This window comes from Candoia aspera, chromosome 2 (genome assembly GCF_035149785.1).
Source record: "Candoia aspera isolate rCanAsp1 chromosome 2, rCanAsp1.hap2, whole genome shotgun sequence".
Taxonomy (NCBI): Eukaryota; Metazoa; Chordata; class Lepidosauria; order Squamata; family Boidae; genus Candoia; species Candoia aspera.
In genome coordinates this window covers 201739675-201763010 of record NC_086154.1, presented here as the reverse complement: position 1 = coordinate 201763010, position 23336 = coordinate 201739675, and the positions used below count along the sequence as shown (strand labels likewise).

Genomic DNA, 23336 nt, shown 5'->3' with positions numbered 1-23336 from the left:
TCGAGTAATTTTGTTTTAATGATGGTTTATTTTTATCCTTTCATGATGCCAGACAGAAGGCTGCTTGAGTTGCCATTCCTTGTTCTTCCTCCGCAAACAACCAGAGGCCTTCCACAGCCTGTCCACAGGGCAGGGAGCCGAGCATAGCCAGCATAGCCAAATAGGTAATATCTTTCTGCCCTTCTTATTAATCATAACACATTCTTCTGATATTTCTGCCTGACGTTTGGAAAGAGAGGCTTCTCTGCACCATGTATCACAGGGGCATCTGCAGGGTGGGTCAAAAAAATAAAAATGGCAGCCATAGCCATGTGACTAAAGCCCCACCCCTTTTTATATGCATTGTGCAGCACATGTAAAAAGGGTCAGGGCTTCAATCACACAGTCATGGCCACCATCCTGACTTTTGGAACCTCTCTCCAGTAGATGCCCCTGATACGTAGCAAATTATTTGAGAGAATGCATGTGTGATTTTTCCCTGAGAATGACTGCCACACAGAGCAGGTGAAATGCGACCTAAACTTTTTGACAACTAAGCTGAGCCGCTTACTCATTCAAATGTCTAGTTCACTCTTGATTTTTCAGATCCCTTTGACGAATGGGCTACAAAACTGCAAAAAAAAATAGTAATTGTTACAGTGCGCCACTGCCCCCTTCTCCTAACACTGAATCTCCTTCCATTCATTATTTGCAAAGGGGGGCAGTCTTTATATGGGAAAGGGGAACTGACAAAATATATGAGAGATTCATCTTACTTATGAATTGAGCCCAGTGAAATGTCATGCTTCGTTTCATCCAAGCATTTAAAAGGATTGCACCCTTATGGCCAGATGCTAGACACATTCACTCACATTTATTCACATTTACTGAAGGCCAATGTGGTGTAGTGGTTAAAGTATTAGGCTAAGAAAGAGGAGAGCCAGGTTTTAGTCCAGCCTCAGCTAGTAAAGTTCACTGGGTCACTCTCTCTCAACTCAACCTAACTCACAGGATTGTAGTGCTGGAAGTAGGTCTTGTTGTTCACGTAGATGTAAGCGCGTATCTAATAAAAATATGACCCTCTCCCTGTTTTGTAAGCTCAGAAAAACAGAAGGGGAAGAAATTACTTTGCAGAACACTAAATAACTTTGGGAATCTGAAATGCACAGGGCACAGCATCCCAACCAGTTCTCCCTCTTCCTCTCAGCCAGATCCTCCCACCCAGCTTCATTCTCCCCCTGCTGAATGGATGGATCCTCCAACCCATCCTTGCTGAAAAAAATGGGGCTGCTGGTCTTCTCTTTTCCTTGTGGCCAGATTTCATGGCAGGTTTTTGTTGGTTTCTCAGTGGATGCACCAGTGGGAAAAGACAAGTTGATGACAAACTAATTGCTTATCATCTGGATCCTCTGCAAGTTGTAACAGGGAATTGTTCAAAAAAGCTTCACCTGAATGCACCAAATACTTGGGTTAGCCACTTTGAGCAACTCCATTTAGGAAGGGAAAAGTGGGAGATAATATGCCATTTAAACTCTAAGGCAGTGTTTCTCAACCTTAGCAACTTTAAGAGGTATGGACTTCAACTCCCAGAATTCCCCAGCCAGCATGGCTGGCTGGGGAATTCTGGGAGTTGAAGTCCATGCTTCTTAAAGTTGCCGAGGTTGAGAAACAGTGCTCTAAGGCTTTGTGGGGCTTGCTTAGCTTTTCAAACAAAAGATCCTTTCCTTGCAGATTGAGTTTCCTACACTGGATGATTAAAGTACTTTTCCATCCTATCTCTACTACCATTCCAGGCTCTAAACAAACAGCGCCTATGTAGCTAACACCATCAGAAGCGCACCATGCCAATTATCAAAACGTTATCTCTCTCCACAGTCATCCCTGCAGTATCTCTTAATAGCTGTTTTGACACAATGCAGAACATTATTGACAATCCGACACCAACGAGAAGGTTGTAATGGGACAATAGAAGACCAAAATCTTGGAGGCAAATTAATATCTTACTAAATCAAGGACCCAGGTTCTAATGCATCAGTGAAGATTATTTTGTGGACATTGCTATCCCTCACCCTCCTTTTCATCGTATTTTGCAGCAGGAAGAGACTCACAGGCAAGGCAAAATGATAAAGTGATGCAACAATTAGTAACAGAGCACACGATTAAAGAGTAACAGTGTGTTCCAATGCTTTTTATAGCTGCTTTATAATGTTCAGTCTCCAGGATTTCTACAGTATGCCTGTGAATCTCATCTATTAATACCTCTTGCATACTACAGCTAGAAGTAATCATATCTGGCTGAAGATATCTGGCTAAACCTGCATTGCCCAAACATCAGCTTGGTATTTGAGAAGGCAACAATTGCTGCTTGTACTGGAGGGTGGGGGATATTATGCAAGAAGAGGAAGTTGGGCAAGTAACTAAGGTTTTATAGCTTTGCCTTGCCTTTGTAGTTTTAGAGGTTTTTGGTCTTTATTATTGGTTTTGTGAACCATCTACAGCAGTCTTTGTCAACTGGGGTTCTGCTGAACCCTACAGTTCTGTAAGAGATCATGAATAAAAAATAAACCCTTTTTTTAACTTTGCGTGCAGTGCAATATTAACACTCAAAGGGGTGGGAATGTTTATGTGCCTCAGCTTACTGATCATGGTAGTGTACCATGAGCTATAGATATAATAATTTTTATGCAGGGGTTCCCTGAGCCCTGAAAATTATTTCAAGGGTCCCTCCAGGGTAAAAAGGTTGAGAAAATATTATGTAGAGTTTTATAATTTGATGGTATGTAAATAAATAAATGTTAAGAATGTGGCACTGGCTGAGGAACAAAATATGCTCAAGCTAGTTTATGGGGACTGTATAAGGTCCTACCAAGTTGAAACAAGGGCAAGGCTTTGCTTTTAGCTCCATCCCTTGCCTGTCTTCTCTGAATCCATACACTGAGGGATCTGGTTTGCAAAGGAATTGACCAGATGCCCAAATCTCCTGGATCCTGAATAAGATACTTCTTTGCAAACAACTGTGCTCAACTCATGAATGTTGAATACTGGAAAGACCAAGTCAGAGACATCATCTCTTGTGCCTGCTTCAACACAGCTAGGACTGTCTACTAGTGATAGGTAAAGCAGAGGGGTAGTGTAATGCCCTATGATCCAAAAGCCAAGCCAGGAGATGGAAAGAAAGAGGTTAACTCTCTCTCTCCTGCAATGGAGCTATCAAGGTTGGGGGAGCCCTGGGCAAGAACTTCAGGAATAAAGACAACAAAAAGGTGCCTTTTCGATTTATCAGGGAAGCTAAGGTCACCATTTCCTGACCTTTTGGGACTCTGATGATTGCTACTACAGAACCTGGCCCTCCCATCAATCTGGGAAATGGAAATGACAGCTTGATTGTCTAGTGCTTTGCTCCCCAACGGTGTGCCATTTTGTGAGGATTTTTTTAAAGCAAAGACTTTGGGTGAATGCTGCAGTTAATTGACCTGCTCCTGATGATTCAACCCCAATATGCCACTGTTCTCCTGCTTCTAATTACCAACTATGTGATACTGAAGCTATTTTCCTTTGGGTATGATGGTTTGTCCAAGCAACAAATGCCATGTAGGACCCAAGGGTCAAAATGTGCATGCTGAATGAGCAACAATGGCAACTACTGCAACTCTGTGAATATAAGCTGGCTACATCTGCCCCTAAATCCTTCTTTCTATCCCATGATGTAATGTCATTCTTGTAGTGTGAGAATGAACTAGCTTGGAAAGCAATTATTCCAAAAGACAAGATGTGACAGAAATCTAGTTCAGATGTCAACTAATTGCAGAGTCTGGATTACTAAAGGAAGAAATAGTGCAAACCAAAATAAAAAATGTTCTTGGCTCTTAATTAAAACAACTGTATGAATATAAATACTGTCCTTGTGAATAACTTTCTCAGCTTTGCTACTAACCACATGAAACTATTAGCTTTTGAAGCAAACTCTTAGCTGATAGAATTGCTCAAAAGAGGTTCTGTCCAATCAAAGTAATGCTGTTAAAATAAGAATGAGTTAGCTGAGACAGCAAAACACTTTGACCCAAATGTCACATGAATGTGACCTTTCCTTTTTATGGGATCAAAACCAAATTCCGTTCTCCCAAAACTTGTTGCTTTACAATAACCACAGCCGCTTGTCTCATTGAAGGAAGTTTCAGTGAGGACAGCAATAAATAATCTGTTTGCACAGGAGCTTTCATTTTTTGCAAAAGTCTGTGGATATTTAATAAATCAGTTTATCAGCAGTTACTTTAATTTCCTCATCATATTGAGTATAGGATTCAGACAAATGCAGAAGGACAGAATTATTTTAATGCAGGAAGGTAAATGTGGTGAGACAGAGACAGCCCATCAAATGCTGCTACCAGCATCATTTACTATATACAAGGAGGAGGAGGAGTTGTCTTCTTCAGTAAGATATGTTCTCTCCATATATACGGCCAGATAAGATAGCCTTGTACTTTATGACAATTACAAAATGGATTTGACACAGATCAAACTGGCAGTAAACATTCCAAGAAAATGCCTTTTGTCTTATTCAGATCAAGTGAACTGTCTGTTAGTTCTTAGCCCTTAGAAGAACCTTAAAAATGACATATGGAAAATTAAGAATATTTTGAGTTTTAAGAAAGACACTTAACAATTCACAACTAGAGTATTGGATGAGAACATTGATCCAACAGGTAAACAGAAGGTACAAGGACATTCATAAGCAAGCCAAGCTTATATTATCCCTGTTGTTGGTCCTCAGCATCTTGTTCTTAGACTTATATATTATTTGTATCCATCACTGTTGTGTTTCTGCATCTCTTTCACAAATAACAATCACTACTTGAAGAAAGCTATCTTGTCCAAGTGTTATAATTAGTTTCCATTTTACCAAAGCTAAAAACCAATCTAGTAATTAATGCTTTGGCCTATATCTTCAATTCTATTATGATCTAGTAGGGATTTTAATCATATCTTGAATGTGAGAGTAGTCTAAGTGTATCTCCTAGTTGGTGGGATGTGGGGCATAGTATATTGGCTTGCAAAGTAGTGTTTAGGTTAGAGATCCTGGCTTGCATAGAATAGCATGGACATGATCGACATAATATTGGGCTTTAGTTTCCCATATAAAATACCATTTAAAATATATTTATCATTATTACCAGGGAACTGTCATGTGGGATAGGTACCATTAAGGCTGGTAACCTAGTCTATTATATTCTTATCTCACTAACCATTGTAATGTAAAAGCTCAGCTGACTAAAGCCATGATAGGTAGCAGAGCTCAATATTAATGGCCACACAACTTGGAATGTAAGAGGAGTATATGGTAAGCAGATGAATGAATGACTGAATGAATGAATGGGAAAGAAAGAAGAAAGAAAAGGAAGGACGGAAGGAGGGAAGGAAAAATAGATATGCTTTGTGCCTGTGAGAGTAAGAGAAAACAAGGCATGAATGACAGTAGTCTGATCTGTAAAGTGGAGATAAGGAAAACTTGCATGGAAGTAAAGGTATAGGTTTAATTCAGAATGAAAAAGTAAAATGTATATCAGAAGGTATTGCAACAGATACATCTGAAAATAGACATTCATAGGTTAATGACAGTTGTATGTTATGTTATAGTAAATGGTAATAAAGGAAGAGTCAAGTATGGAAAAATTGCACAGCATTTTGGACAAATATAATCTAGAGGTGACAATAAGTAACATTTGGGAAGTGCAATACAGCTTTATGCCAACCAAAGGAGGTGCAGGCCATATTTTTGCTCTTCAGGAGGTGATAGAGAAAGGTATGAGTGAAAAAAAAGTTGATTGTAGGCTTGTTGCTTTAGTGAAAGCATATGTAAATAGGTTGGAATTATGGGATGTTTTGCATGAATAGGAAATTGAAAATGAGTTGCTGAATGTAATAACAGTGGAATATGAGGAAAGTGAAACACAAACATGAGACTAAATGGAATTCTTAACAAATGGTTTAACACTGAGCAGGGAATGAGGGAGGGAAGTGTGATATCCCCCTGGTTGTGTAAAGTATTTATGTATTAATGTATAAGAAATGCTTGTAGTGACACCAGAGGTGAAGGGTGATGGTGTAAATTTAACTAAGTTGTATTTCCTTTTATCTCTTGCCTTTAATTTATTTTGCTTATTGTTCTTACTGTTCTTCTGTGCTTTGCATAACATTGCTTATCCCAAAAGGGAATAGTATGCATGAATATAGGGATTTTATTCTAGATTTTCCAGAAAAAAAGTCAAGTAACATACCACTCAGCACAATATATCTCCCATTCTTATTTTAAGATCAACTCAAGTGATTTTTTTTTTCTTATAGAGTCTCACTAGAAGAAATTCTGCCTTATAAAAATAAGCCATTCCTCCTAAAACCAAGGTATTACTTACCCTGTAGTAATCTGTGCTATATACATCTCTTGACATCCCAAAATCTCCAATCTTCACCAGCAGGTTTTCCCCAACCAGGCAGTTCCGAGTGGCAAGGTCACGATGCACAAAGTGTTGTGATGCCAAGTAAACCATGCCAGCGGCAATCTGCTGGGCAATATGCAGCATCTGGGACTGGGTTAGTTCAGCTAAACGACTCCCTTCAGCCATCAGAACTGCATCAGGTCCATGCGCCCTGCGTGGAACACAGAAGAAACTCTAATGATACCTCTCCAAGTGATGGTCTTGTAGAAGAAAGCAGGAGAGAGGAAGGGATGATACAAAGCATCAAGGCCAGGGTTCATTGATTGGACCAGTCACTCTCCCTCAGCCCAGCCAGAATTGCTACTGTGAAGAAAAATTGGAGGAGAGAGCACTATGCATGCCACCTTGAGCTCCTGAACAAAAGGCAGGATATAAATTTAATAAACAAATAAATAACAAGACTTTGATTTCTTCCATTGAATAGCATTCGTTAGTGTCTGGATACAGAAAGCTATCCCTAAATTCCATACATGGAGGGAAAATGACAAATAAATAAATACATACATACATACATACATACATAAAATTTTGTTACTGTTGCCCAATATTACCTTTTGAAGTTCTGTCTGGAGGCATAGCTTTAAGATGCCATCATGTTATTTAACTTGTGGGGAAGGAAGTTGTGTTCTGTGATATAACACACTGAAATTCACATTTGTGAATTTCCTTCGTTTCTACTTGTAATTCAGGCATAGCAAAGCAAACCACAGGACAACTCTAGTTACTGTATCATATACTATCTATCATATTATGGTGCTGTTACTGTTGGTAGGCTATTGTCTGAAGGAACAATAACTGTGCCTGTTGAGGAGGAATGTGCTCAATAACCTGATTCCTCTTCTTTCCTGGATGTGAAGCAAAAGTTGGAAAGAAAGATTGGAACAGAACGTATCCTCCCTAGTCTTCTCACTCTGGCGTTGTGCAGGTGGCATACTTGCCTTTACTTTGGGATATTTCCTTTGGGAGAAGTCTAGAAATCTACTCTAAGTACAGCTGTGCTCAGAAAAATACAAATGTATTGACCGGGACCAAATTTTCGGTTCAAATAGAATAGCAGACATTCAGTTTTGTTTCTGTATTATTGCACGTGCAGAAATTGTAAATTCTTCAGAAAGAAAGAACCACAGCAGTATGTATGTGTGTGTGTGCGCGCATACACACACACATGCAGGATACTGCTTGTCTCTAAAAACAAATGCTGAAATGCAAGGGGTGGAACACAGAGCTTGAAATGCTGACATCCCACCTCTGAAATTTTTGTTCTAGTATCTATCTCCTTATTTATATTGCTCAATTGCCAAGGAACATGAGAATAGCTGGCAAGCTTCTTCCAGCCTCTTAAGAGTGGGAGGGCATTTGAGGGCTGTTGAGAGGACCTCAGGGTATGTCAGCAAATGTACATTTTTGCAACCTCTGCTCAAGAGCCATAAATAAGCAGATATGTGTCATTACTATGAAATGCTTGAAGCAGAGTTCTAAGCAGAAGCTGTCTCCCTAATAATTAACAGTGAACAACGGTCAGAAGCAAAGAACTTAAATGAGGTGCAGTAGTAGAAGAAGAAAACAGCTTGAGCTGCACTGAGAAATCAGGTTAGTTCATATACTTTTTATTTATATATTGAAAATGAATTAACTTGATTTATCAATGGAGCTCAAGCCATTTTCCTCTTCCTGTTACTAACCCCCCCCCCATGTTCTGAACACATTTCTTTCTTTCTTTTAATAAGTCATTATACCAAAGTACACACTTCCACTTAGTGTTGATCAGAAACATCTATAATACACATCACTGATCAAATACATTTCTTTCCCTGCTTTTGCAAGCATCACTCAACCCTACATTTCATTTTCATGCTGCCTTTCAGGGACTTGTTCTGTTTCCTCTTCCTCAACATAATGTGAGATTTCAAATGTGCCTCATCATTACTGGATGATGCACTTGTAACTTCTATTTCTGAGGTATAGAGCCAAGAATCAATTCTTTTCAGCAAGATAGTAGAAGCACAGATCAAGGTTGCCACAACTGAAGGCCATGAAGTACATGCATTTCAGAGGCACTGCATAATCTGAAGCTGAAAGAACACAAAGCTGCAAATCAGACGCAATCATATTCTTGCTTGTGACCAAATATTTGGAGTGTAAAATTGAACATAACTGAAGGCTTCTGGGTGGCTGAAATACCTTCAGCTTTAATAGGGTTCTGCGATCTAGTCATGTTTTGCTTCTGCCCTACTTCTTAGCCCCACTCCCTCCATACACATCAAATCTATCTATCTTAATTCAATATAATTTTCTGCAGTCGTAGATCAAGACTATTCAAGGGAATATGAGAATGAGAACCCATTCTGATCCTGCTGCCGCTGTGACAAACTGGCCAGTTTGGAATAGCCACAAAAGAACACAAACTCTGATTGTGTGGCTTCTGGAGTTTCTGCAGACAATTATGCATAGCCTGTAGTTTTTGAGTTGCATTCTAGAGTCACTGTCTCTATCTCAATTTGAACTGGATTTTCTTTTTCAACGTTTCTTCCTGAAACATTTTGTCTGTTGCATAGCCTTACGTTTCTCTCTGCCTAAATGTTGCACTCAGAAATCCTTCCTGACCTTCATATCCTGGCCTGCAATTGGACACTGTGCTGCAGGAAGCCGGTAGTGAAGGACATGGGTGGGGTGTGTGTGTGCATATCTAATTGTGAGATCATTTTTTTTCCTTTGTGGCCTTGGGGGGCGCTGCAGGGTAAGAAATAAATGTGCTTCCAAAACATGATTACATGCAGATTTTCTTCCATATCGTAAATAGTGTCAAACGAGAGACGGATGCTAGATTTCAGTTCAGTTTAAGAGGAACTCTTACACTGAACAGTTCTGGATGCTACATATGAGGAATAACAAACATTTAAAAAAGATGTTACATGCCTTACTGTAATATTGCTTCAAATCAAAATGCAAGAGGCAGAATGCAAGCCAGTACCAGAAATTATACATGAATGTGTGCCTGAGTTGCTATTAAATGGGTGCAATTATAATGAATGTTTAATGTGTGCATTCAGTTGTGGGAGGCTGTCCCTTTCCACTAATTTCCAAGCCATGTATTAGAAGCAAATCGCTATAAATAGACTGGTTTTCTCAACTTTCTAAGACTGATGTGCATCTTCATTTGGAAGCAAGAATCACATAACATAAAGGGATTTATTTCTAAGTAGAGATCAGGCCACGAGGAAAGAAATCTCTCCATGGCACACGCATGCATGCTATACAAGCTGCACTACAAAACAAAAGCAAACAAATACACTGCCCAGTTCCATTGCTATGCAATGGGTGGCATATAGATAATATAAACAAGCAAACAAACAGATAGATAGATAGATATCCCAGAGCTTGCCATCTAGGGAGCCTTTTTTTCCCTGCAAAATAAAGCAACCTGGCAGTGCTTGCTTATGGTTAGTGGCATTTCTCATCAAGAGTTTTGTTAGGCAAAACAGTTTGTGGTGTGATGTAATATCATTCTTCAGTTGTCAACTGCACCTATAACAAACAGACAAAAGAATGGAAACAATATCAAGGCAAGACAGTGTAACAAGAAGGAAAACCAAGCTTATTGGCTTACTGGGAGAAAAGAGGAAAAAAGCCCCAGGTGGACTTAAAATGACTTCAGAACTCAAAGGCTAAATCCGATACTCTCACAACAGGATTGTCCTTATCTGCTTGCTCAGCATCTCAGTCTAACCCAGCATTTCTCAACCGTGGCAACTTTAAGATGTGTAGACTTCAACTCCCAGAATTCCCCAGCCAGCCATGGGGAAAGCGACCTTAACCACTACACCAGCTGGCTCTCTTCTCTTATATACAGCACTGTAATTTAACCCAGCATTTCTTCATGCTGGCTGGGGAATTCTGGGAGTTGAAGTCCACACATCTTAAAGTTACCAAGGTTGAGAAACACTGGTCTAACCATTTGCAATATATGAAGCTTCTTTGTGTGTGCATAACAAGAATTGGGCAACTGATCAGACTTTAGTGGAAACTAAAGAAACTGATGTATACCGGGGAAAAAACCCTGAGTTTCTCATGATATTAGAGTATCATAATTCTTGATTTAAGCTTTATTCCAAACACATTAACCTATAATATTTTACAGAAGAAAACTCAAATATGTAATAAAGAAGCATCTTAGGTGAAATAAGACGCTGAGTTTTAGTTATAGAACAGATGATTCACTCATTCTGCTAAGCTATGCATTGGTCAGTAACCTGGTTGGGTTCATACAACACTCGAAGCCCAAAGACATTGCTTACAAATCACACTGGCTAGACATGTTAGCCAAAAATCAATATTATGGCTGAGTCTACTAGTACAGCTATTCCAATTCTCAGCAGCAATTCCCTAGGTTACTTTGCAAAACTACTTCACATAATTCGAAACACCTAGTGTTGAACTTGGACTTTATATATGCAAAACATGTCTTCTATCATCACATTTAGCCTCTTCTTTATGGAATCATGCTTCTTTCAGAACAAGAGTAGATAGTTTTATTTGCTTGTTTCTACTTCTCTAATTTGAAATATTTTATCTTTCTTCAGGTGAATTATGTGCATGCATTAATAAACAAAAGGTGTTTATTTTAATAAACAAGGCATTGTAGCATTTGATGAAATAACTTTGATTCAAAATTCTAATTCTATAATAAATGTATTAGTCTTTAGGATAAAATAACTGTTAATGTATGTAAGTGAAACCATTTTCAACATGAGTCATGTGTAACCCAATGTTGTTGTTTTCCCTGAAGCAAAATTCAGAGTGCCTGGTTTGAAAGATTTTTGTTTGTGAAATGAGGTACATTGTGTTTGTTTATGTGCTATAAAAGTGGTATGGAGCCTATTCTTTACCCAAACTAAATTATGATATATTTATATCATAAATATATTATTTGTTTATAAAAATAAACTATATTTTTTCAGATTTCTTGTTCTAGAGAATAAAAGCTTTCTAGTAAAGAACTATAGATATTACTGGTAGAAAATGCTTTATTGACACATTTAAAAGGTAAAGGTAAAGGTTTCCCTTGACGTAAAGTCCAGTCGTGTCCGACTCTAGGGGGCGGTGCTCATCTCCGTTTCAAAGCCTTGGAGCCGGCGTTGTCATAGACATTTCCGGGTCATGTGGCCGGCATGACTCACGGAACGCCGTTACCTTCCCGCCGAAGCGGTACCAATTAATCTACTCACATTTGCATGTTTTCGAACTGCTTGGTGTGCAGAAGCTGGGACGAGCAACGGGAGCTCACCCCGCCGCGCGGTTTCGAACCGCCGACCTTCCGATCGGCAGCTCAGCGGTTTAACCCGCAGCGCCACCGCGTCCCTCTTTAAATATTTAAATATGTCAATTAAGAAACCTGAGTTATAATGCTATTTTCAAAAAAGTACACATACTCTTCACATATTTGAATAATGGTTTATATAAATATTTTTATTTTAATATCCTAAACTACAGTTCATTTTTATCACAGTTAGATGGCTAATTCTATTTTTATCATAATGCTTTTCACAATAAGTAGAATTCATAGAAAGTAAGATAAATCAGTTCAGAGAGAGTAAGTTATAAACATTATAGAAGACCAGATTCCCCCAGAGAATCACTATGGATGGCAATATCTGGCCACAAATATATATTTGATTTAAGGATATGCAATATTCATACAGGAAAATAGAAGTTCTTGTAATAATTGGAGACTTCTGTTGCTCTGATATAGACTGAGCTTAGGCTGTGACAAGAAACCAGTGATTAAGGGATTAAAGGCATAATTGGGCATGAAACTAGCCAAAGGGAGGCAACCCTAGACTTAATCCTAAACTATGACCATGTTCTGGAATGAACTGTAACTGCTGCAGAATTGATAGGGAACACTGGCTATAATATTATTACATTTAGCATGCATTCAGTGGTGGAACTGCCTGGTGGGTCCAACACAGTCACATTTGAATACAAAAGGGGATACTTATCAAAATGAAGGGATGGATGAAAAACAGAGGGCCAAAGAGAGGTTATTTAAAGCCTTTATAATTGAGGCTCAAATAGGGTACATTAACAATGTAAAAAAAAGACCACCAAACCCAAGAGGCCAGCATGGCTTTGTAATAGTGTCCAGGTAACTGTAAAAGGTAACAAATGGAAAGTCTGTCTTACTTAGGAGTACAAAAAGGAGAACAAACTTTGCTAGATAATGGGGTGGGGGAGAGAATATGTGTATGGAAAGAAACAGACTAAAGCAAACTGAGATAACAAGAGAAGGTGGGGATCAATGGCTATTAGGCTTGAGGGCAGTGTGTGTGAAGGCTATCTGCTGGGAGATTAGCAGCTTCCTTGTAGAGTTGGTTGGCCACTGTGATAACAGACTGCTGGACTAGATGGACCATATGTTATTTAAGGTATTCTTGGACTCCTAAGAGACTACACTTTAATCAATCAGATCCTGATGGCAGCTATTTGAGTGCTCTGAAAGAAATCAGAAATGTAGTTGCTGGCCTCCTAGCAAAACAGGTAACTTGTCAGTCAAATCAAGGTCAGTCCTAGAGGACTGGAAGGAAGCCAATGTGACACTGGGTTTTAAAATGGGATCAGGTAAACCCAGGAAATTATAAGCCAGTCAGCAATGCTTGTTTCAGGCAAATTGGTGGAAATAGTAATCAAAGAAAAATGGCTAACCACATAGATAAGTAATTCTTGCTAAAGGGAAAGCAGCCTACATTCCTCAAAAGTCAATCCTACCTTAGCAATTGATTAGCGTTTTCTGAGGATGTCAGGCCTGTGGATGAAGATGTATTCCTGGATTTTTTCTTTTTTAAGAAAAACCTTTGACAAAGTTCTTCATCAAAGGCTCTTGAGTAAACCTAGCATCCATGGGATAAGAGGCCATGTCTTTTTATAGATGGCTAACTGATTATAAAGAACAGAAATTGAAAGTAGGAATAAAGCAGCAATTATCTCAATGGAGGGAAGTAAGAAGTAGAGTCCTTCAAAAATCTGTATTGGGAATCAGTTCTCTTCAGCTTACTCAGAAACTATGTTAAACAGCAAGCGGGCCAAGTTTGCAGATGGCAATAAAATATTTGAGCTGGTAAACAACGCAAGTAACACTAAAGAGCACCAGAATTATGTCTTTAAATTGGATGAATGATCAACCAAGTGACAAATGTAGTCCAATTTAAGTAACTGTGAAGTTATACACCTTGGGCCCTACCCGTATACAATTTGATGTGGTCTGAACATTGTAACTAACCATGAAAAAGATCTTGGGATCATAGTGAACAACACATGAAGATGTGGTTTCAGTGTGTGGCAGCTGCGAAAAATACAAATTTATTTATTTATTTTCTATCCCGCCTTTATTATTTTTATAAATAACTCAAGGTGGCAAACATACCTAATACTCCTCCCTCCTACAACAACATTACAACATTACAAGCTAGAGATGATTAGGAAAGGGACTGAAAATAATAACTTTAAAAAAAAATGCCAGCGTTGCAATCCCCATTTATAGGACTCAGCTTGATAAAAAGACAATTGAATAGGACCATGACTAAGGCATATAAAGTCATGTACAGGCTGGAGAAAGTTTATGGGAGGTTTTTCTCTCTCTCTCAGATATTAAGACCAGGGCCATCCAATGAAGCTTGTTGGAAGCAGATTTAAAACAGACAATAGGAAGCATTTCTCCACATACTGCATAATTAGCCTGTTGAATTCATTACAACATGGCATAGGGACATCTGGAAGGCCACTATGAGAAACAAAATGCTGGACTAGGATGGGCCTTGGCCTGATCCAGCAAGACTATTCTTACATAGGAATGTGTACCAATCAAATTATTCCTTTTGGACCACAACTCAGCAATTTGGAAAATAACCCAATTCATCTTAGACCAATTTGAAAGCTATCCATTTTGACTTCAGGGCCAAATACAAATTAAGAGTTGGAAATCTGAATCTTTGCGCGCTCAGTGACTTTCACAGAAAAACAACACATGACTATAATTGTTTACCTTTTTGCAGAAGTGTATTAAATGCTTATGTATGGCAGAATTTTACAAGAGTCTACCAAGTTTGTGTGTGCTTTTCAAAAAGGAACTTGGACAAACTTAGATGAAATGTGAGAGCATAGTTGCCCCTTCTGAGTGGATCGGGTTTGCCAAATTTAAGATGAACAGCTTCAGGAATTTTTCTTCAAGGCCAAACTTTACAATGTGTTGTGCATTTATGGGAAAGTGGGTTTCTGAAAAAGAGATGCACTATTTTTCCAATATTTTTGTGAACAACTGTCACAAAAATGACATCAGTATACAGTTGGTTCTACCTAAAAAACCTGCATAACTTCAGCAGGAAGTGCAGAGTTTTTATTTTATTTTCATTTTTTGTGGAAGAAGAGTTTTCAAATTTTAGCAGGGAAAGTGATTTCTTTCAATTCATGCCATGTTCAAAATTGTATGCATAAAAAAGGAATAAGTAAAGATAAGTGTCTTTGTAAGAAACACATAACATTTCAGGAGGCTAGGTGCTAGAGGTAGGATATTATATGGAATGAAATACAAACTTTGTTGTGTTTTCTGCTAAGATGGTATTAAAGAACCTGCAATAAAATGGAGCTGGATGATGCTGTAGCTACAGAGTAGGACCAGAGAGACCCACTTTAACTGTAAAGCTTACTTGGTAAGGTTGCGCCAGTCATGGTTTCTCAAACTCAACTTATCTTACAGGGTTGACATATATTAACCTTTTAAGAAGACTTGAATATCCATAATTTTCTGAGTAAGTTTTTGAGATGATGTCTCTCATGTCTTGCATACTGTTTTTTTAGAGATTCATATACCTGGGACAGAAAATTGGCAAAGAATACTGAATGCTGGTAAATGTACAAGGAAGCTTTCCTTTGAGATGAACTTCCTGGGGACATGCTACACACATCCATGCCATTTACTTAACAGCAATATAGAAGTTGTTTGCCACTGCCTTCTACAGCATGTATTTTCAAGTTCCTAAGTTGGCCTATAGCCCCAATATTCCCTGGAGGTCTACCATCTCATTGTCAATCATGACTTTCCTTAGTTTCTGAGCCCAAGTAAGGTCAATCAGATGCCACCAGTCCTATTATATATAACAATGTCCCTTGCCTAAAATACTGTGATTGGAGAAGCTTATGATGCACTGTTTTTATTTTAATAGTAAAAATTAGTACAAAGCTGAAACTGTTACTGTTCCTCCATCTTCTCCATCTTTTGATATTTTTCTTATATCAGAGATGTATCCCATCAGATACTACTGAACTACAACTCTGAGAATACCACTGTCCTTGCTAGCTGTGGCTGCTGGGAGTTGTAGTTCAGCAGCATCTAGAGAGCAACAGATTCCCAGCTGTGAATATAAAGTCTTGGAGGAAACTGTGGAAATTATTGCAAACACACTGCATGCATCTTTTTGTCTCTCCAAATCTCTAACTTACTAATGAAACTTCAAGGGAGTTCTGGGGAATTCAGATTTGAACACAGAATATTAGAAAAATTCAAAACATATCACAAATATTTCTTAATTTACCTAAGGAATTTGTTGAGATCTCCATGTTTCATGTATTCAAAAACCATGATGAGAGGATCCCCTTCCACACATACTCCATAAAACTTCACAATGTGTTCATGCTGTAAATTAGTCAGTAGTTCTGCTTCTCGATGGAAGTCTTTGCGGGCATTATCACTAGCATCCTTTAGAGTCTACAACGAAAGAATCAAGTTGAAAGAAAGGTATACATTTCCAGAAGCTTAGCAACTACTGTACCTTTACCTTTTTGTCTTGGGAAAAATCATGAAATTGGAAGGAGTTAGCCCAATTTTGGTATATTGGAAAAAAAAACTATGTCAAGACTTGGCACTCTGTGCATTGATCTGCCTGTCCATCAGCAGGGCAACTGTCTCAGATCTATACTGGGACCACATTTGTTGTTGGGGAAGAAGCCAGCCAAGAAGACGGAATTGAAAAAGGGGTTCATTTTTGTCTTGGACCACATCTCCCCACATTATTGTTGTTCCTGATAAACTCAAAATAATATTGTGAAGTTTTTAGAAATACTGCAGTAAAATGTCAAGGTTCAGAGCTTGTGCTGAGCTTTGTAATATTGCAAAGATGGAAATGAATTTTTGAGGAACCACTATGTCATATCCATATCTACATACCAGGCAAAATGGTATTTATACAGAATGAGAGTCCCAGTAGTCTGAATACCCACCCTTATGTCTCCCAGCACTGTAACAGAGGTAACCATAAAACTTCATTTAGTAGAACATGTTGCATCTACAGTGCTATTAAGCCAATGCTATGGAACCCCCACAGTGCCCAGTGATCTTTTGCTTTTGCTATGATGGAACCATTGCTGTAGTAACTATATGCTGTCTGTCAAACAGCCAAATGAACAATTTCTCTTAATCCAGATAGGTTGCCTTTGTCTGAGAATGACTCTTCTGGGAACATTTTTATGACATCCTCTAATGCTGGTGTCCTCAGAGCAGTTCTCAGAAGAGTAGAAACTCCCTTAATAAAATTTATTTTTTCTCCTTGCCCTCTCCATCCCTCTGTGACCTCAGTACTTTCCATATATCTTTTGCAGGATTAACAAGCATGTATTACGAAGGGAGGACGTTTCAATGGCAACCCTTCCCTCCTATCTCCATAAATTTATTGGAAATGATGAGGACAGCTCCTGTGTATATGTTCATTTTTTAATATCAATTTTATTAAAAATTACAATTAAAAACTAATACAAACTAAAAAAAAAAGAAAAGAAAAAAAATAAGAATATAGTAAAAATAAAAGAAATATATAAAGAATTGACTTCCCTCTTCATCACAACAAGTATAAACAATTTCAGCAACTTATCACCTTCTCTTAAAATACAACAAATGATCTCTTCTTCCCATGTCTTATCTATAAACAAATCCTTAAAGCCTCCTTGTTTGAGCCCTGATCAGCAAAAGTCCATTAAGGGTTACCAGAGATAACAGCTATCTATTTTAACCTTGATCAGATAAACCCACTTTATATTCCTTCCTTTTACTTTTAACAATTTGATCTTTAGTCCCTTCAAATAAAGTCCTTGAAGTTGATTCCTTTTTATTTTTTCTTTGTCCCTTCTCACAAATTTCTTCAGAGCTTTAACAAGCCTCTTTTCTAAATCCAATATAGGAAAGTTATCCAGGTCACTTTTTTAGTTTGTTATTTGTATATCCCTTTTAATTAAGACATCAGCCAATTTCTTTTGTATGTCCAGCGTAACATTTTTTCCATATCATTCTTGTAGCCTGTCATTTTTAAATCCACTTTCAGACCAGTCTCAGTCTTGTCAGGTAAAACTTGTTCCTCTTCCATAACATCTTTTAAACACAGTCTATCTGTAGAGGCAGACACTCTTAAAATTAACTGGGTCCATTGCTCAAAAATATCCTTCAGTATGTCCAGTGTTAAAATGTTTTGCTCAATTTGAGTGTTCTTCTCTAATTGTAATCTTTAGCTCTTATGGTTCCCTCTAGTGTCCAACCTTCAAAGTCGCATCCTATCTTTTTTTTTGTTAAGACAATTCAAAACAAAAGCATTTTCCCATGGGAAGGATTCTTATAATTAATTCCAAAATCTTATTTCAAATCCATCTGGACCCTTAGTCCATTTGTACTTTTCCAAAATCAAAGTTCTAATCACCCTTTTGCTGTTTATTTAAAAAAAACATTAAGTCCTTAAACTTGCATTTAAAACTTTTTTCACTAAGGACTGAAGAAAACTCACCCAGAGTTTTCAGATTTGTCGATCCAAAGGTTCCTAATAGCTGAAAAGTAGTTAACAAGCAATTTCTGAAAGCGGTTAGAAAAGGAAGTATGCAAAGTTAGTGTCCTGCACTTTGAGCAAGAAGGCTAGTCCTCGTCTCCCAGAACTATAAACTTGCTGGAGACCCCTGTCTTGCAGTCTCTTAATGAAGAGCAACTATGGAGAATCTGTGGTGACCTCAAGTCCTCTCCTTGTCCAGAGAGGAATTACAAAGAACCAATCTACTCGCCAGCTCTTCATTCTGCTGCGGTTATCAGCTCCGCTTTTAGTGGAGCCATCTTCAGTTTGCCATTTCTTCCCCCGAGTCCCTCCCCACCCCATGTACATGTTCTAATACAGATAGCAGTAGAGTTGCCATAAAGCTTTTCCTCAGATGAATGTTCACTGTTCTTGAAATGGAATAGATGTCTATGTCCAGATCATTGCTGTGTCTGGAAGAGCAACATTTATTAAGATTTTTTTTCTCATCCATTTTCAAGAGTTACTATCTTCTTAAAATTTTCCTCAACCAACTTATCTAAAATGATCCTGAAATGTAAATGTCCATTTATCTGTTGGTCCATAAGCAGGATAACTCCCTAAACACTGAACAGAACTAGACCAATTTTTTTGTGTGGGAGAAGCCAGGAAAAGGAAGAATGAGTTCAAAATGGGGTCAAATCATTTTATGGAGAAAACAATAGTTTTGGACGATTTTTCTCCACATTACTGTTGTTTCTTACGGTCTCAAAATAACATGGTAAGATTTTCAGAAATGTTATGGTAAAGTATAAAGGCTCAAAGCTTATACTGAGCTTTGCAGTATTGCAACGACAGAGATAATCTTCAAGAAACAACTATGTTGTAGGTGTCAATATGTGCCAGATAAAATTGCATTTATACAGAAAAAGGTCCCTAGTATTTTGAATACTCACCCTTATCTCTCCTAGCACCATAAAAAAGATAAACATAAATTTTCATTTGAAAACATACAATTACCTTGATTTCTTTATCTCTTTCTTTATATTTCTTTATTTTTATTTTTAAACAGCAAAATTCTAATGTTAGTGGCTTGAATGTTTTCAAAATGAAAAAAGAAGATAGAAACCTTTAGAAAACAGGCAAGGAAGAGAGCCAAGTATATTAAAGACAGGAGAAGAAATTTGTTGGTTCCAGATTTTGATACAATTTGAATTCATAGGTGCTCCCAAAATTGATAATAGACAAACTAGAACTCAAACACAATTGCCTTTTAGTTTTCGCTGTGCGGTACTTTGGCCAATAAAAGGATCTAAAAATAGCATAGAAGATAGCATATAAAAAGACATATATTAGGGGAAGTTGCTTGCAAAGAATTGCACATATTAAAGAGAAAAAATGCCTAAGAAGGCATACTGCAAACTGATGCCAAATCAGACTAGAAAGTGTTTGTGGTGAGAAAAAAATGCTATTTTTTTTTAATTATAGAAAATGAACACGCAATTTTGTCCATCTTTTGTCCATCTCTACAGAAGACTGCAATTTAGCCTTTTGCTGGTGTGGCTTCTTAGAATGATATCGCTCCACTTCTGCATAAAAGTAATAACAACAGGCACAAGTCGAATTTCACACAAGATGGGAAAAGGCTATTTCCACTCAGCACAGCCCCTCATCTGATTGCTTTTAGGGAGCTTACAGAAAGCCAGCATGCCATTTAAATCTCACTTAAGTCCTTCTGCACAGAAGCTGACTCCAAAGTGACTCCTACAAATCAAACTCTTTCCAAACAAATTGGAAGTAAAAATAAACCCATTGGCTGCCCTGCTTCTGCTTCTGCTTCTGCCTCTTTTTTCAAAAAGGCAAAACGATGTTTTTTCTATGTGTGAACATGTATGTATATATTTATCCTATTTCTATATAAGATCTCCTAATGCCTTTTCTTTTCAAGTTATTTATGGTTACAAGAGGAGGATATTTGCTGAATTCTTTTGCGCTCCCCCTTCTCCTGCCAACCGCTGCATTTTGAGTTTTAGACTTTCCACAAGGCACAATAGTAGCTATTTCTTCACATGCATAGGGAACACAGTGCTGTTCTGGGTTGCTCAGCAACCAATAAAGAGGCATGTCAAAGATCCAATGAATGAAAAGCAAATGTGACAATGCTTGAACATTAACAAAGATATGGGGCAACTTGTTCTGCTGCTCCTCAATCTACATTTCTTCTGAAATGGACATATCAGTCACAAAGTACCCTATTTCAGCCAGGGAAAACAGAAACCTTTTTGCAAAATTGATGCTCAGCGCAGCTCTGCCCCTATTTATTCCGGCCTCACCAGTCTCCAGAACATGCCCTTAATTTCTGGATTTCTTCTGGCATGAATTGTGCTTGTCCATTTCATCTCGTTATCACAAGGACAACCATGGGGTTAGAAAAACAAAGTAAACATGAATGAAAGCTAATGCTTAGCTGTGAAATCAAGAGCCCAGATCTGTCAAGAAGCAACATACTTGGGCCATATTTGTTAAATATATGACAGCAGTTGAGGAAGAGAATAAGGTTACATGCACTGGGGCTGCCCAATCCTCGTACTCTTCAGATAGGGGAAAGAGAACTGTCTAAGAATACAGCTGTAATAGCACAGGCTGTTCCACAACAGGGGATCTCTGGAAAAGACTGGGACCCTCGCATCATCAAAAAAGCTCATCACTACCCTTCACGTGCACTTTCTGTCAAATGTGCAAAACCGAGACTGGGGGCCTAGATGCAATACCACAGAATTCATCGCAGAGCTCATCATGGTTTGCTACAGGGGCCCAGAACTTGTGCTGGGGGAGGGGGCATAATCTTCCAAATGGGTAGGGCCAGGACAAAAGGTTAAACCAGATTGAACTTGTTTGTGTACATCATTAACATTGCATTAAATTCATTCAACACAGGTAGTAAGATCACCCCTCATATATTTAATAGTTCTCCCCTTCATCACAATAACCATTACAGTTACCAGCAGCTCTCAGAGAAGCTTGTGGGGCACCAGCATCCAAAATGTTGCAGAGTTGTGTATAACTCTGGGACTTCCAATTATAGATCTCTGCTTTAATATGACAGAAACTAACATAACATTGCAAATACATAAACAAAGGAGTAAGGATTGCTGTTGAAACCCAAATGCCTTTGTGGACCAACTTATACCTAAAAAGCATAATGGAAGGCTAAAGAAAGTCAGTATTCTCTGAAAGATATAGCTTATTCTTGGAGAAACAGATGTATAACACAGGTCCGTAGGGTATCCGTGTGGCAGTTTTTATGTACTCTTCCACAGTCAGGGCTAGCCCAATTATAGCCCCAACTCTACCCCTGATTAGTCAATATAACATTGGATAGAACCATCTATTTCCAGGTAAATAGGAGTGCTGACTTCTTATACTGTAGCAGAAACTCCTGTCTGCTGCTAATCTTGGCAAAATATTTTTGTTGGTGGGCCTACACTCTATCCATCGAAAACTGCAAAGAATTTATCTGCCACTGCAGCTTAATAATAGACATACAACTTTTTTACCTTCACAGCAACTAAGATCTTGTCCTGCTCAGGACATAGGTTATAACATTCAGCCAAGAAGACTTTGCCAAAGGCTCCTTCTCCCAGCTCCCTTTTGAGAACGATATTGTGGCGCTTGATATGCTGGACAACTGTAATATAAAGATAAAGTGAGGATCAGTCATCAGTTTCTAATTGGGGCATCAATAGCAGAAGGTTACAGCATGTTGAATGAAGTTTGCTATATGGGATTGGCAATTCCTATTGAGATGGGTAATAGAAAGTGAGGTGGCTAGGTTGTGCCCTTTCTCATGATTAAAAAAGGTAAAAAGGGATGCTCTTCTATTCAGTTGTTTAAGGGTGAAGACTTAAGCACTCTGCACGTCACTTAAGACCATCACTCTAACACTTGTTCAACTTGTGTTAAAAGGAAATAAGAGGGTTGTAACTTGAGGGCTATTTTTGCAGCCATATAGATTGTGAAATACACAGCTAGATGGAAAGATGCTAGATGGAAAACAAAACAAAATTCACATAAAATAAACAAAGTGCTTTACAATATATTCATTTTAATATTTTGTTTATATGTTTATTTTGAGTATTTATATGGCCACCCAGCTCAAAATGTGTGAGTCTGGATGGAGTACAACAAAAATAAACATTAACAGAAAAGGAATTAACCATACCTCATTAAAAAGTAGTCCAATATATAAAAGGATGAACAAAACAGGGTAATTTCCAACAACCAAAAGGAAACTCCAGTCAGCGAGTCCCACATGGCTGGCGAAAAAGTCAGGTACCTGCTGCCAAGCTTAAAACCTTAACTAATTTTCTGCTACTTTCATTTAAACCAGTGTTTATCAACTAGCTGGGGAATTCTGGGAGTTGAAGTCCAGACTTCTTTAAGTTGCCAAGTTTGGGAAACACTGATTTAGACAATACGGAGCATGTAAAATGAAAAACAAAAGGAGGAAAGGTGTGAAAAAGGGATAAAAGTCAGGGGAAAATGACAAAATTTAAGGAATGCTAGCATTTAGAATGATTCTGGCACTGGACACATTAGCTGGACTTCCTGCTTCAAGAATTATTCAAATAATAATTATTATTATAATCAATTATAATTATTCTGATTATTCAAATAATTTCTTACAGCTCCCTGGCCAACTTTTTATTAAAGTTACTGGAGCAAAAGACCCTACAGTCTTTCCAGGCAATTCACCTTATTTCCTTATTCAGCTGAGTTTATACTCATATGCCACTATGATGACTTCTAGTAACTTAAGAGTACTGGTATTGGTATTTGATGGAGCAGTGCCAGCCCTGTCCAGGCTGTCATTCTGAACTCCTCGGGTGGTCATAGAGGGAGATTTCACGAAGATTTGAATGTGTCATGGAAATCTCAGAGGTCCTAAACATGTGGTACAATCAGGGCCATGCAGGGTTAGGAAAACTGTCACAGAGAGAGTTATTTTGTATCTGTCAAGGACAGCATACATTGTCTCTGTCTTTTGTTT

The 23336-nt window shown here is 38.1% G+C and overlaps 1 protein-coding gene across 2 annotated transcripts in view; it reads right to left on the bottom strand.

Annotated features, from left to right (window-relative positions):
* NTRK2 (neurotrophic receptor tyrosine kinase 2) overlaps nucleotides 1-23336 on the bottom strand; it is a 202659-nt gene that overhangs the window by 27240 nt on the left and 152083 nt on the right. For both annotated transcript variants that reach the window (XM_063295190.1, XM_063295189.1), the window contains exons 13-15: nucleotides 21844-21974; nucleotides 16058-16230; nucleotides 6390-6624 (exon numbers count right to left, since the gene is read on the bottom strand). In XM_063295190.1, the coding sequence (XP_063151260.1) occupies nucleotides 6390-6624; nucleotides 16058-16230; nucleotides 21844-21974 (539 nt within the window). The remainder of the gene's footprint in view (nucleotides 1-6389; nucleotides 6625-16057; nucleotides 16231-21843; nucleotides 21975-23336) is intronic.